General features: G+C 36.4%; 1 protein-coding gene across 1 annotated transcript in view; it reads left to right on the top strand.

The window, feature by feature from the left end:
- The window catches only part of DNAH5 (dynein axonemal heavy chain 5), a gene marked incomplete at its 5' end in the record, with an annotated part of 158139 nt that overhangs the window by 89856 nt on the left and 53008 nt on the right, over positions 1–15275 (top strand). The window contains 6 exons of the mRNA XM_081325578.1: positions 112–310; positions 3596–3768; positions 5421–5551; positions 12146–12299; positions 13037–13304; positions 14921–15152. Coding sequence (XP_081181704.1) covers positions 112–310; positions 3596–3768; positions 5421–5551; positions 12146–12299; positions 13037–13304; positions 14921–15152 — 1157 coding nt within the window. The remainder of the gene's footprint in view (positions 1–111; positions 311–3595; positions 3769–5420; positions 5552–12145; positions 12300–13036; positions 13305–14920; positions 15153–15275) is intronic.

Genomic DNA, 15275 nt, shown 5'->3' with positions numbered 1-15275 from the left:
TGCAACATCTTTTAAAAAATAAATATGTATAAGAAGCATCTATTTTGAATGTCGCAAATTCCAACTTAGTGAAGCTATATACAGTGGTTTTTCTCTTCTCTCTCTGAAAAGGTGCTCATTAAGCTATGGAAGCATGAGTGTAAGCGTGTTATTGCTGATCGTTTCACAACTCCCGAGGACGTGGAGTGGTTTGATCTGACATTGGCAAAGCTAATTGAAGGAGAACTTGATAGTGATAAGGCATCACTAGTGGCACTCAACAAGGATGCTTTCTTTGTTGATTTCTTAAGAGATGCACCTGAAGTAACAGGTAAACTTAATCTAAAATGAAAATATATGTGCCTGATATTAGTACCATACAAGGAAGTAATAGATTTGGGCTTGGAAATGCAGAACAGTTATGCTTTCAAGCTAATTATAAAGTTTAATTAAGGAGGTGGTGGTGGAGAAGGAATTGTTTGTAGAAGTTGCAGCTTTGGGAAGAAGTCTATCCTTTCTTTCATGCTGGAAACCAAACATTATGTAATCTTCCTGCCCAGCATCTAGGCAATAAAACTGCCTTTGTTAATGTCTACAGAATCTATTTTAATATGCATGGCATGAAAACGGCTACTGCTGTTCCCACAAAATGGACAAGCTAAGGAGTTCTCCAAGCCTGGTTCACATAATGCTGGATAAACCAATAATTTCCCAGTAGAGGAGGTCTCAATTAGTTCCCAGTTAGTATAAGGGAATTATATACAATTTGTCAAACCCTTCAAAGTTATTTACTGATGTGGTATGCACCATTCCATAAAGATCTGCTTAATTATACCCACTTCCTGAATAGCTTTAAAGTGTGAATATTAGAAGAAGCATTTGCCCAGAGATATTATGATGATTGTTATGCGTGGCAGTTGAGATAATTAGAAGGGACAGAAGAAGTAAAAGCAGGTTAATTTGCATGAGTTGCTGACAGTATGAGCTTCAAACTAAGTCTGTCTTCAGTCTATTTTATATTTTATAAGGTAAGTTCTCACCACCACTTATTCCAGAATATATAATTCCAAATATGCTAACTTTGAATACAGTTCCAGTGGACTCAGAATTGTGATCAGAGTATGCTTGGATTTTTAATTTCTGTACATGATGTTTTAAAATGGCTGTCATTAAATATAACGGAAGTACCTTCTAGGAGAACATGCCTAGATTCTCACTGTTATGAGTCATGAGAAAAATCTATGATCCAGTATCTTCCACACCACTTGATAAATCTGTCCCTTCAAGAATTAAGTAGGAAAGCTATAAACAATCCTTTGTAAGAAATAAGTAATATATTTTATTTAAATGGAAACACATTTTATTTCATACTAGGTCTGAAGGGAAAGTCTCTCAAAGGTAAGCTAGAGGCTTCTGATCTTGTCAGATTTGCCTCATTTCTTCTAAGAGTTTGAGTTCTGCACTTAGCAGTGCATCTTTAATTTCATAGTTGTCAATGTACCAAGGATGGCTAATTGTAGTTAAGATAATGACCTTGGATTTTTATTTCTATTCTGCTTTAAAACATAGTCTAACGGAATAATTTCTTAGATATATATATAGCATGCTTCTTAATAGTTGATCCAGCAATCTGATAAAGCTGAAAGTAAGCACTGGGATGTTGTTCAGCAAAGATAAATATTCCAGCTTTATAAACAATATAGGAAAAAGATATTCTCAACATCGGATAAAATAGTTGGTAAAGCCAGTTGTCATAATACATAAAAAAAATCTTAAAAGACTTGAGATATCCTCCCAACTGGCATTTTTAAAAATCTTTCTTTTCTGCCATAATTTTGTTGAAGTTGCTTTAATGCTTGATTCAGCTTTTGAGATGAGTTTACTTTGAGCAATTAACTGTAGTACTAGCATTTTGTTTTGCATGGTTCAAAAACTAGTTTAGCGCAAAGTGTCTTTTATTTAAATTAATTTCGGTTAACATAGTATGCAAGTATGGCATTTTGAAAAATGGCTGAGTGGGGATGTCCTTCTCTGAACTTGCAAATAGGCTTCGAAATCTTTTTTTTCTTACACTAGTTTTCATATTGCTAAGCATTACTCCAATTTCAGGAGCTTCTTCCACAAATCAGGATGTGTTGACATTTTCTCATAAAGGAGGGAAATTAATTGGCCAAGTCTTCACTTTAGGAGGGAGTTATAAGAACATGACCTGAATGCATGGACATAATTCTTGCATGTAAACTCTTGCTTACTATGGTTGCTTTTTTTAATGGCCCACTTTTATAGACAGAGTGGTTACAATATACCGTACAATTCAGCATATGTGGCTTCCAGTTTCTCCAAAGGTACCACAGGTATTTCTCTATTCCTAGCGAGTCATCTACACCAGAGGTCCCCAACCCACAGGCTGCAGCCCATTACCCCACCTTGGCCCATTCGGAACTGGCAAGCGCACACAGCTCCATTTGTGCGAACGGCAGGTCTGTGTGTCTGCCACTCACGCAAATGAAGCTGAGCACACCTCACTCCCACTTGCGCATAACCATTCTCTCTCATTCCCTTCCCTGTCGGTCCACAAAGCCAGAAAGATTGGGGATCACTGATCTACACATCTTGTTGTCTCTGTTTCTTGCTTTTCCTACTGCAGTATGTTATCCAGCTACAATATATTTGTTCTCTTTATATTTCTTCTCTTGCTATCTCTTCTCAGTAATTTCCAAACTCTAAGCTGAGAAGTACTGCCATGCCATGAAAAAAAATTGCATTACGAAAGAGTTGAGTTTAATTGGGACTCTGGAACATGTGTTTTGGCATTTTAAGATTTCAGCATATGATATTAAATTATATTTTCTTCTAGAGAAAGCAGCCAACTGGGACAAATTAGAGAGAATGCAAGGAAGAAATAGTTTGGTTAATTTGTTTGTGCACTGCTATGTATATAATTGGATTGGGAGAAGTATGTGCATACCTTCAGTGATTGGATGTGGGGGAATTTTTTCAGGAAGCATTATAAAGTTATATAACTAATTAATACAAGTATTCAAAATGTTTCAAAGTTGAAATAAACAAAGTTCCATTCCAATTCCAAAATAGCCATTCTTTCCAACATTACTGGAAAAAAAAAGTCCAGACTTTTAAAAAGATGCTCATTTCAAGGCTGGACCAGACTAGGAGGTTCTGGGCTTGAAACCTTTTAAATTTGAAAAATTGGGATGCCTGTATTAATTAAGAGCCAGATTTCCTTGTTAAACCACACAAACACAAGATTTCAGTTTATTCCTTTAAAGCTCTGAAAAAGGAGGAAAAAATATTGCCACATTCACTTTGGTCAGCAAAGTTCATAGGAGCTCATCAGCCACATCCCTGTACAAACAGCCAGAATGACAGCTTTTAAAATTTCTATTTGTTCTCACTAATTAGGTCATTAAGCTGGATGACTGCTAAATCTTACTCTTCTGCGCTGCTTCTCATTGTTGTCAGTATTGCATTTGTATTCATCAATATTCATGCATTTTAATGCTCTTCGTTTTTTCAGGAGCAAATAGACTGTAAAGTTAGAAGACATACAGGAATGATACACAAATTCATACTAATTGGAAGTGTGATTTTCTTATAGGAGAGGAACCAGAGGAAGCAGAAGCTGACGTGCCTAAAATATATGAACCCATTGAATCTTTTAGTGCCCTGAAGGACCGTTTGAACATGTTTTTGCAAATATATAATGAGAGTATCCGTGGGGCAGGAATGGATTTGGTGTTTTTTACCGATGCTATGATTCACTTAATAAAGGTATTGGTGGACATGACAATTGCTTTAGTTAAGTTTTGGTGATTTCAGATACCTGAGTTGAACCTTTGATAATTCATCAATTTCATATGCACAAATTCTAACAATATTCAGATGTAATCAGTGAAACTTTCTTGAATGAAGACTTACCCATGGGTACTCTAAAATGTTCCATAAAATGCTGTTTTCATGATCAGAGTGTTGCCACTAGAGAACTAAAAGTCAAATCTTTCAAAGTAGAAGAAACTGAACTGAGGTAAAGATGAGCATCTATCATTGGTTTTACAATAAAAGAAAACAAAAAGCATTCCCCATTCCTCCAATAAAAATCTCTTGCAAAATTATTGTATGTTAATTTGTAATTAAAAAATTCTCCATCATGCACCCAGTCACCTGCAGGAGTAAGCAAGGCCACTACTGGATACTGTCGTACACTTTGTAGAAATGCTAAACATGAGAGCTTATATGTTGCTCTTATTAAGGATGGTATCCTGAGTTTGTTATTTTTTTTAAAAAAAGCAGATTTAGAGAATAACAATATTGTGGGTATAGAAGTGACACCAGTGAGAAACAGATTCATTCTTATGCACCAAATACTAACTGTACTAAGGATGGGGATGAAGGTTAAGCAGGACCAGCTCTACTATCAAGCATATGATGGCTATCTTGGTGGCAGATTATAGGGGGCAAGAACAATCTTGATTGTCCCTAATTCACCTGTCATTCCTGTAGAGTTCTGCTTTAGTCAGCGGTCTTGCTCTAGTCTCTGTGAGGCACAGCTTTATTTTTCTTTTAAGGATAGTCAAATTGAAGTAGTCAGGAGAGAGATTTGTCAGCTAAGCAGAAATAAATCATTGTTCCAGCAACCAATAGATTGTGATACTTTAGCTTGTGATACTTCAGTAATGCTTTAGCTTACCTCTACCACTATATTAAATCAGGCCCGTTCTTTTGACAGTACAGCATGGTCTGTATGTAGGGCCTCTTAAGGTGACTGTGACATTGTGAAGAGATCAGTGCCTCAGTCCTCGGAGTTTGAGTCTATTAGTGCAACCTCCATAGAACAGAAGACACTGGTCTTATGCACTTTTCTGAGAGAGAAAATTCTATGCAAATAAGAACTCAAAATATACTTCTGAACCCAGATGATCTTCCTTGTCAGAAAAGTTGTTTGTATTAAACAGTAATTGTATCTGTATCGTTGCACTGACTCATTATATAAGTAGTGACAGTTTTTTGGGTTAGTGGCCTGAATTGTTATCACAGGTGGGCTTTTGGGAAAGATTTATCAGTCCAGCTTATACACTGTTCCAGGTACTTGCTCATGTTATTTTAAGCCAGACTCACTACTTGGATATGATAGAAGATGCTGACCATCACAGTATGGATTCAAATGCTAATTCATAAGCTTCTGTACAATGAATAAGAGAAGCATAATTTTGTCCTGGATACTACCAGTAGAAAGAAATTGTCTGTGGCCAAACCTGGAGCTTATATTTATGGAAGGAGTTTTTGGAATGATCAATACAAAGACTGGGATCACCATTGTGCTATCAATATTAAAAATGTGGTGCAATGCAGGAAGTTATCAAGGGTCTGCTTAATATTGTGTCATTCTAAATGTATAACCAACAAAATGAGGCTGTGCTTTGTAGATCTCTCGCGTGATCCGTACTCCCCGAGGAAATGCCCTACTTGTTGGTGTTGGAGGATCTGGAAAGCAAATCTTGACAAAACTGGCATCGTTTATTGCAGGCTATGATATATTCCAGATCACATTAACAAGGTGACTATTGAATAAAGCACGGTATTAGAATGGATGCTTAATTTATAAAAGAAATCAAATAATTAACATGTAAAACATATTATTGTGCTAGTTCTAATTTTAAGAAGGTTTATATAATCATTAGCCTACTTTATGAACTATTTTGCCTCCCTGATTTGATTGAATGCAAACTCTCTCAACTTCTAGAAATGGTTATAGGTTGAATATTAAATTCAGTACTACAGGAAAATAATAACCATTTGTACTAAAGAAAAGGCAATGGCAATTTTTCACCTTTATCTAGAACACAGAAGATAACATTCAAAGTGGGGTTTTTTTAAAAAAAATGAAGCAACATAAAAAACTAATTTTCTCTACAATCCTGGAAAAAAAAAGAATAGATAGACATTTATATAGGAATACATATCTGACAATATAATAATGGAAAACATAGCTCAGAATTTAAGAGAACACACATACACACACACACACACACACAGAGGGGGGGAGAGAGAGGGGAGGGGAAATCTCTCAGTAAATCTACTACAATCCTCTCATTTTAAAAATAAGTTATTTGGAGAAAAGAAACTAGTCTTTCTTTCAGGCAAATAGTTACTATCTCTGTTATCTGAAATGGATTTGAAAATCTCTGCCACAAATTCAGATTTCCCTTGCTCTGCTTGTAAATTAGTCCTCAGTTGTGCTTCATAGATATTCCATTTAAACATACAGTATTCCATTTAAAATAAGTAAATTTAGCATTTGAGTAACTGATAGGACTTTTAATTTTTCCCAAATTCCATAATAAAAACTCTGTATGTATCAAAACAGCCTGGTTTGGTTTTTTTCAATAATATATTTTATTGATTTTTTTAACATAGTTACCTTAATATTTGGTAAACAGTGTGTTGTCTGGGTTTACATTTAAAAACATTCACTAACAGTTGCTTTCTATGACCTATAATCCACATAATAGCTTTACTTGATTTCCTCTTCTTCTCATAATGTTCTCTTTTGCCAATCTTAATACAATTTTTGTTGTTTTGATAGATAACAATGGAGTATAAAATTTTTTCTAATATTTCTACAGATAATCACATCAGTATAATATTTCTTTTCTATCTAGTCATTCTGGTTGCCTCATCATAGATCCTGTTTACAGTTCTTGTTTACATTTGTTTTCCCCACAATGTTCAAGACATTCTTACTGGTTAAGATTTTCTCAATGTTGTTGTTGTTGTTAGCTGCTAAGTCGTGTCCAACCCATCGTGACCCCATGGACAATGTTCCTCCAGGCCTTCCTGTCCTCTACCATCTTCTGGAGTCCCTTTAAGCTCACGCCTACTGTGACTCCATCCAGCCACCTCATTCTCTGCCATACATCTTTCACAGCCATACATTGCAACTGGGAAGACCATAGCCTTGACTATACGCACTTTTGTTGACAGGGTGATGTCTCTGCTTTTTAGTGTGCTGTCTAGATTTGCCATTGCTTTTCTCCCCAGGAGCAAGCGTCTTTTAATTTCTTGGCTACAGTCTCCATCTGCAGTGATCTTGGAGCCCAGGAAAATAAAATCTGTCACTACCTCCATTTCTTCCCCATCTATTTGCCAGGAATTGAGAGGGCCAGATGCCATGATCTTGGTTTTCTTAATGTTATGTTTCAACCCAACTTTTGCACTCTCCTTCTTCACCCACAACACGAGGCTCTTTAGTTCTTCTTCACTTTCTGCCATTAGGGTGGTATCATCTGCATATCTTAGGTTGTTGATATTTCTCCTGGCAATCTTAATTCCAACTTTTGATTCATCTAGCCCTGCCTTTCTCATGATGTGCTCTCCATATAAGTTAAATAGACAGGGCGACAATATACAGCCTTGCCAGACTCCTTTCCCAATTTTGAACCAATCAGTGGTTCCGTGTCCAGTTCTCACTGTTGCTTCTTGACCCACATAAAGGTTTCTCAATAGACAAATAAGATGGTCTGGTACTCCCATCTCTTTTAGAACTTGCCACAGTTTGTTGTGATCCACACAATCAAAGGCTTTAGCGTAGTCAATGAAGCAGAAGTAGATGTTTTTCTGGAACTCCCTAGCTTTCTCCATGATCCAGCGTATGTTGGCAATTTGATCTCTAGTTCCTCTGCCTCTTCGAAATCCTTCCTGTACTGGTAGTTCTTGATCCACATATTGCTGGAGTCTAGCTTAAACATAACTTTACTAGCATGTGAAATGAGTGCAATGGTGCAATAGTTTGACCATTCTTTGGCACTGCCTTTCTTTGGAATTGGAATGTAAACTGATCTTTTCCAACCCTGTAGCCACTGTTGAGTTTTCCAAATTTGTTGGCAAATTGAGTGTAGCACTTTTACTGCATCGTCTTTTAAGATTTTGAATAGCTCAGCTGGAATACTGTCACCTCCACTAGCTTTGTTGTTGCTCAGCTTTCCTAAGGCCCACTTCACTTCACATTCTAGGATGTCTGGCTCGGGGGTCAGTGACTACCCAATCATGGTTATCTGGGACATTAAGCTCGTTCTTGTATAGTTCTTCTGTGTAATTTTGCCATCTCTTCTTAATCTCTTCTGCCTCTGTTAGGTCCCTGCCATTTTGGTCCTTTATCATGCCCATCTTTGCATGAAACATTCCCTTCATATCTCCAATTTTCTTGAAGAGATCTCTGGTCCTCCCTATTCTATTGTTTTCTTCTATTTATTTGCACTGTTCATTTAAGAAGGCATTCTTATCTCTTCTAGTTATTCTCTGGAATCCTGCATTCAATTGGGTGTATCTTTCTCTTTCTCTCTTGCCTTTCACTTCCCTTCTTTGCAAAGCTATTTGCAAAGCTTCCTCAGACAGCCATTTTGCTTACTTGCATTTCTTTTTCTTTGGGATGGTTTTAGTTGCTACCTCTTGTGCAATGTTGCGAGCCTCCATCCATAGTTCTTCAGGCACTCTTTCTGTCAGATCTAATTCCTTAAATCTATTTGTCACCTCTACTGTATATTCAACAGGGATATGATTTAGTTCATATCTGAGTGGCCTAGTGCTTTTCCCTACTTTCTTCAGTTTAAGCCTAAACTTTGCAATGAGAAGCTCATGGTCTGAGCCACACTCAGGTCTTGTTTTTACTGACTGTATAGAGCTTCTCCATCTTTGGCTGCAGAGCACATAGTCAATCTGATTTCTGTGTTGACCGTCTGGTGATGTCCATGTGTAGAGCCGTCTCTTGGGTTGTTGGAAAAGAGTGTTTGCTATGACCATCGTATTCTCTTGACAAAATTCTATCAGCCTGTGCCCTGCTTCATTTTGTACTCCATGGCCAAACTTGCCTGTTATTCCGGTTATCTTTTGGCTTCCTACTTTAGCATTCCAATCCCCCATGATGATAAGGACATCATTTTTTGGTGCCAGTTCTATAAGGTGCTGTAGGTCTTCATAGAACCGGTCAATTTCATCCTCTTCAGCACTGGTGGTTGGGGCATAGACTTGGACTACTGTGATATTGAATGATTTGCCTTGGATTCGAACTGAGATCATTCTGTCATTTTGAGGATTGTATCCCAGTATTGCTTTTCCTACTCTTTTATTGACTATGGAGGCAACTCCATTTCTTCTGAGGGATTCTTGCCCGCAGTAGTATACCTGATGGTCATCTGAATTAAATTCACCCATTCCTGTCCATTTTAGTTTGCTGATTCCTAAGATGTCGATGTTCAGTCTTGTCATCTCTTGTTTGACCACGTCCAGCTTTCCTTGATTCATGGATCTTACATTCCAGGTTGCTATGGAGAAAAAATCTTTACAGCATTGGACTTTCCTTTCACCACCAGATACATCCACAGCTGAGCATCCTTTAGGCTTTGGCCCAGTCGCTTCATTCTTTCTGGTGCTATTCTCAACGTTAATTACATTTAAATATTTAACTCTATTTTTTCTCATGTAAGCTGTCCCAATACTTTTACCTTACTTAAGGAATAAATAAGACTAAAAAAATAGAAGAATAAAATTAGAGAAAAATAAAAAGATAGTATGCTACTTAAAATCTATGTTTCCCTTAAGCTAATACATATTTATTTCCAAAATTTTTCCATTCGTTTTTACCATAATTAAAAATATGTTTAATTTTTAAATATTCCATTTAATAAATCTAGTCATCTTGTCTTTTAACTCTTATTCAAAACATATTTTAATCCATTGTAATTTTCTTAAAGTCAATCACATTTAAATATCTAAAACATTTCCTTTATATAAGTCATTCCAACTCTTTTATATTACTCATATCAAGAAATAAAATAAGAGAAAAGAAAAAGAGAGTACTATGTTAACTGAGGGGCTCCTCCCTCTTAAAATAAAATTCATATCCAAAATCTTTCTATTTCTTTAACCATATTCAAACAGGTGTTTCTTTTTTAAATATTCTCTCTGATAGGTCCCATCATCTATTTTCTTAATTTTCACTTTGGTCTTTTTCTTTTGCCCAGTATCTTTCTTAATCAGTATGTTCTGCTGAATTAAAAAGTCTTTCCATATTCTTGTAAGTGTTACTGTAGATATAAAAGGTAAGGCAAGTACAATATCTTTGTTACAGTCATTTGCCCTTTCATGTTTGTTGAAAATCTTTTTCTTTCTTTTTCTCTCTGTTTCTCTTACCATTTTTTGCCTCTCCAGTTCTAGTGGTGTTCCTGACATATCCACAATCCATTTTGTCCAGTCTTTTTTCTTATCCTCAAATTTGTCTTGTGGTCTTAAATTATAAGTTGTCTTTTCCAAATCCATTATTTCTTGTAAATATTTTCCACTTGGGTTAAATCATACTTCTTTGTTTTGTTAAGTTCCATCTTTAAGTCTCTATCCTTGAATTTGTGTTCCGTTATCTGTTTTATCTTTTTCCTTCTCTACTGTTGTTTTCTGGGATTTTTTGTTGTTGTAAAGTTAAATTAGAGATGAATTGGTTTATGTTTTCAAAGTTATTTTGGATTTCTTTGTGGTTTGAAATCATTGTTGTTTGAATTAGTTGCAGCATATTATATGTCTCCTCTTGAAAGGTATTTATTTTTTCTTGATAAGTTCTTTCTGCAAGTCTCTGATTTTCCATAATGGCCAAGAATCAAAGTTTTCTTTTCTCTGGAGTCACAGCTAAGTAGATATTTGTAATCCTGAAAAGTTATAATAATAATAAAGTTGGAAGGGACTTTGGAGGTCATCTAGTCCAACCCCCTGTTCAGGCAGGAAACTCTATACCATTTCAGACAAATGGCTGTCCAGTCTCTTCTTAAAAACTTCCAGTGTTGGAGCATTCACCACTTCTGGAGGCAGGTTGTTCCACTTGTTAATTATTTTAACTGTCAGGAAGTTTCTCCTTAGTTCTAGGTTGCTTCTCTCCTTGATTTGTTTCCATCTGTTGCTTCTTGTCCTGCCTTCAGGCGCTTTGGAGAATAGCTTGACCCCCTCTTCTTTGTGGCTTTCCCCGAGTATTGGAACACTGCTGTCATGTCATCCCTCACCCTTCTCTTCATTAAACTAGACATACCCAATTCCAGCAACCGTTCCTTATATGTTCAAAAAGGTTTTTTTCCCTCTGAGGTTTATAATTCTCTCTTTGTCTGCAGCCCAGATTGTTTTCTTTTTTGTCACAGCTGTTCTCTATTGTTAGAGCTTTGCAGGTCACAAGCACAGATTAGTTTTTTCCAGATTTTGCCAAGTCCTGTATGAAAGCCATAACTGTCATGGTCTTTATCCACCACTAGATGTCAGCACCAGTTTATTTTTCAATTTTCAAAATAAACAGTTGCCTTTAAAATGAGAACTTATCCAAATTTAGGTTTTATATTCATTTCATTTCATTTCATTTCTATATGTTTTGGTCCTCCATAAAAGGTTTAATTCGCCGCTTCTATTAGTAAAAGGGTGGGACAAAAATCCCCCTCCTTTACTTTTGGAAGTTTTTGCTTCTTGGTATTTTTGTTTTTCAGGAAAGTTGATAAGTAGGATAGAGAAAATCGATGTTCTTACCCAGATTTAAATGTGCTGTTTACAATCAGCTTAAAATAGTACGTTTTGACTTTGGTTGCTTGTAGCTTGGGTTAGACTCTGAAGTTAAGCTCGCCTTTCTCCTGTTGGTTTCTGGAAGGCTTCTCCTGGACCGATCAGGTCGATCGCTGTCTCTCTGTGGTCCACAGGACCTCCTTCCTTTTTTGCTGCCTCTTTGGGGCAACTTCTGGCCCATTTAGGGTCCCCTAACAGGAAGAAAATCAGCTGAAGGGCATGGAGCCCCCAAATCTCTTGGCTGCTGCGCTACTGCACAAGACCAGAAATCCTGGTTTGTTTACATTCTCTATTATCAAAACATTATACAGCTTAGACCAGTGAAACAGAAATGAAGGATAAAACAATAGACAAATTGAGAAATAAATTTAAATAGTGGAGAGCATTAAAATGCATAGATGTAACCATGTAGATATACTACATATTTCTAAAAACTACAACCATTAAACAGGCACTGGGCAGAAAGGCCAAAATAAATTGTTCTCATTTTAAGGCATGTTGCTTCAATCAAAATTATTTCAAGCTTGGAATGTTTGTGACTACAGCATTTTACTTTTCCTTTTTCTAGATCCTACAATGCATCTAATTTGATGGAAGACTTGAAGCATCTGTATAAGACAGCTGGGCAGCAAGGAAAAGGAATCACTTTCATTTTTACAGATAATGAAATAAAAGACGAAGCTTTCCTAGAGTATATGAACAATGTTCTATCATCAGGAGAAGTAGGACTTTCATTTTGCCTCTTGGCATTGAGTGAGCTCTGGGTTTTCATAAACAGAGGGCTTGGCTGATAAAGCTGTAGTGAGACTGATTCTGTAAAGTTCTGTGCTTGAGTTCACTGCTGATGAAAAAAAACGTACCCACTGAATACTGATTTTTGAGTAAACATAGAGCAGATCAAGCTCTTAGTCTTTAGTTAATTTACTACTGAGGTACAATAAATCAGTAAAGACAGAGTTGGAGAAAAACTTTAGTAGAATCACACAGATTGAGGATATTTTATTTCTAGGGCAAAAATTCAGAGATAGCCAGTTGTCACTTTCCAAATATTACAGACAATCGTCTCCCAGAAGACTTAGCTAGCAAGGCAGATTAGGAGTTGTAATTCAGCAACATTTGGATGACTCCAGGTTTTAAGAATAAAAGGGAAGAGAAAGGAAAATTAAATGTGAATATTTATTGGCATATCCTATCTTTTCCCATAAACTAGCATTCAAAGTAGCTAATAAAATAGCAATAAATGGATTGTAATTAAAATGCTTTAACTGTCAACTCTAAAGTCATGAAACGCTCTAACAATAAGCTCTTGAACTTCAAAATTTCAAATGAATACAATAATCTTTTGGTAATATATGAATGAATTATTCATGTAAAGGATCTTTACATGAATAAGTTTTTTTTTAAAAAAATTGACAGCTGACTCTGTGTGGCGTACAATAAAAATGTCCTTCCCATCTAGGTATCCAACTTGTTTGCTCGTGATGAAATTGATGAAATCATTGGCGATCTCATTCCAGTTATGAAGAGAGAGCACCCACGACGTCCCCCCACCAATGAGAATGTATATGATTATTTCATGACTAGAGTTCGCCAGAACCTGCATGTGGCTCTTTGTTTTTCACCAGTGGGTGAAAAATTCCGAAACAGAGCTTTGAAGTTTCCTGCACTCATTTCTGGTTGCACTATAGACTGGTTTAGCCGTTGGCCCAAAGATGCCCTGGTTGCAGGTGAGTTTTGAGATGTTTAGCTATTGGAAAAGATTATAATTTTGTCAGTAGTTTTAACATGATGAAAATTTCTTCTCTAATACATCATTTTCTCTGAGATCAGTGTTGTATTCTGAGTAGAACAACAGAGAGGTTGTGGAAGGAAAAACTGTTTCAGAATCTATTTTGAGAGTTGCTTTGATGCATATACATTGATTATATCTTCCTCTCCCATTCCAGAGAAAAATAAATTTAGAATATTATCTTCAAAATTTAAACATATTATTTTTATAGTCTGGCAAGACTCAAAAGTTTTGAATAAATTAGGGTAACCTAAGAACAAGGCTATACAAGGAAATTACTGTGTTGGTGGCATTTCAGTGATGATGATAATAGCGATTTTTTCTGTCTCCACATGTGAAGCATTAGTGATTGAGAAAGCACACTGCAGTTGAATGTCTTTCTTTGAAACAGATAATTTGATGTGAGAAATGCAAATGACAAAATTAAATGAGGCCCATTTACTTATTCTTAAAGCAAGGGGATTCTTAATTCTATCAAGACAAGAATACTAGCTTTGCACCCAATAATTACAGAAGGAGGATTTCCCATCAGTAAAAAGAAAGAAGCTGATTTCACTCCTGAGATGATAAGCAGAGATCCTGTGATGTACAAATAAGAAAGAGCAGAAATAATAATGTCTAACCTGCATCAAAAAAGGGAAAGAAAAATACACCAAGACCGGAATTACTCTGGCAATTAAAACCATTCATCTCCTTTCGCCTATAATTTGCATATCTTGAAAGTCATATAGTTAGCAATGATTTAATGTTGTTGAATATATCAATATATTAGAGTGAGGTGATGGGTTTAATTATGAGATCATCAGGGGCATCTGCAAATAAGAGGCATGTCAAAAACTTAAGATCCTCATGCAGTTAAAGTCTGCTTCTTTTGATGTGCAATGGGCACACAAAGCATATAAAAAATGGGTGGACTTCCATCATGAGGCTATAACTTCCACGTTGACTCCCTGCCCACTGCAATTCCCCTGGATATCACCCAGTTCATACTTATCTGTTAAGTGTGCATGTCAGAGGAGCTCAGATTTTGCTGTTTTCAAGAAAGGAGAGAAGTGCAAGATAACGAGTGAGATGTAGGGGTCTGGGAAGAATAATAAGAGTGGATAAGAAAAGAAATTTACAGGGTTAGCCTTGTTTTCCCTCACAATATTCTTACACTTTTAGAAGTAGGTCAGAAATCATCCTACTTTTTTTATGCCAAAGAATGAAATAGTGTTTTTTTTAATCCCATTTATGTCCCGCCCTTCTCCGAAGACTCAGGGCGGCTTACAATCTAAGAAGCACAAATCAATGTGCTTAGCAATAGCCTTCATTCTATGTATACGCCTGCTTATTAGCCCCCCCCAGTGGCATTATTACAAAGTCAGCTTATTACCCCCAACAATCTGGGTCCTCATTTTACCTACCTCGGAAGGATGGAAGGCTGAGTCAACCTTAAGCCTGGTGGGACTCAAACCTGCACTAATTGCAGGCAGCTGGTGTTACTTAAGGAGGCATTAGCCCACTGCTCCACCAAGGCTCCTTTATACTAATAGGTGTTAAATCTCATTTTAGTATCGGAGCATTTCTTGTCGTCATATGAAATTGATTGCACTGAAGATATAAAAAAACAGATGGTGCAGTGTATGGGTTCCTTCCAAGATGGAGTTGCTGAAAAATGCGTTGACTACTTTCAAAGATATCGTCGATCAACCCATGTGACTCCCAAATCTTATCTGTCCTTTATTCAAGGATATAAAGCTATATACAAAGAAAAACATGCCGAGGTGCAGACCTTGGCCCACAGGTGAAGTGTTTTGATACTCTTATAGTCAATTATTGTTTAGCTCCTAAATAGCTAAACTCAATAACCAGTCTCAATACTGCTAAGAGATCTGAATTGGTTGCTTGTAAAAGGCTTGTGAAGAGC

The sequence above is a fragment of the Vipera berus genome (assembly GCF_964194415.1).
Source record: "Vipera berus genome assembly, chromosome: 3".
Lineage (NCBI taxonomy): Eukaryota > Metazoa > Chordata > Lepidosauria > Squamata > Viperidae > Vipera > Vipera berus.
Note: the sequence above shows the minus strand (reverse complement) of the source record. Positions and strands in the feature narration are given on the sequence as shown.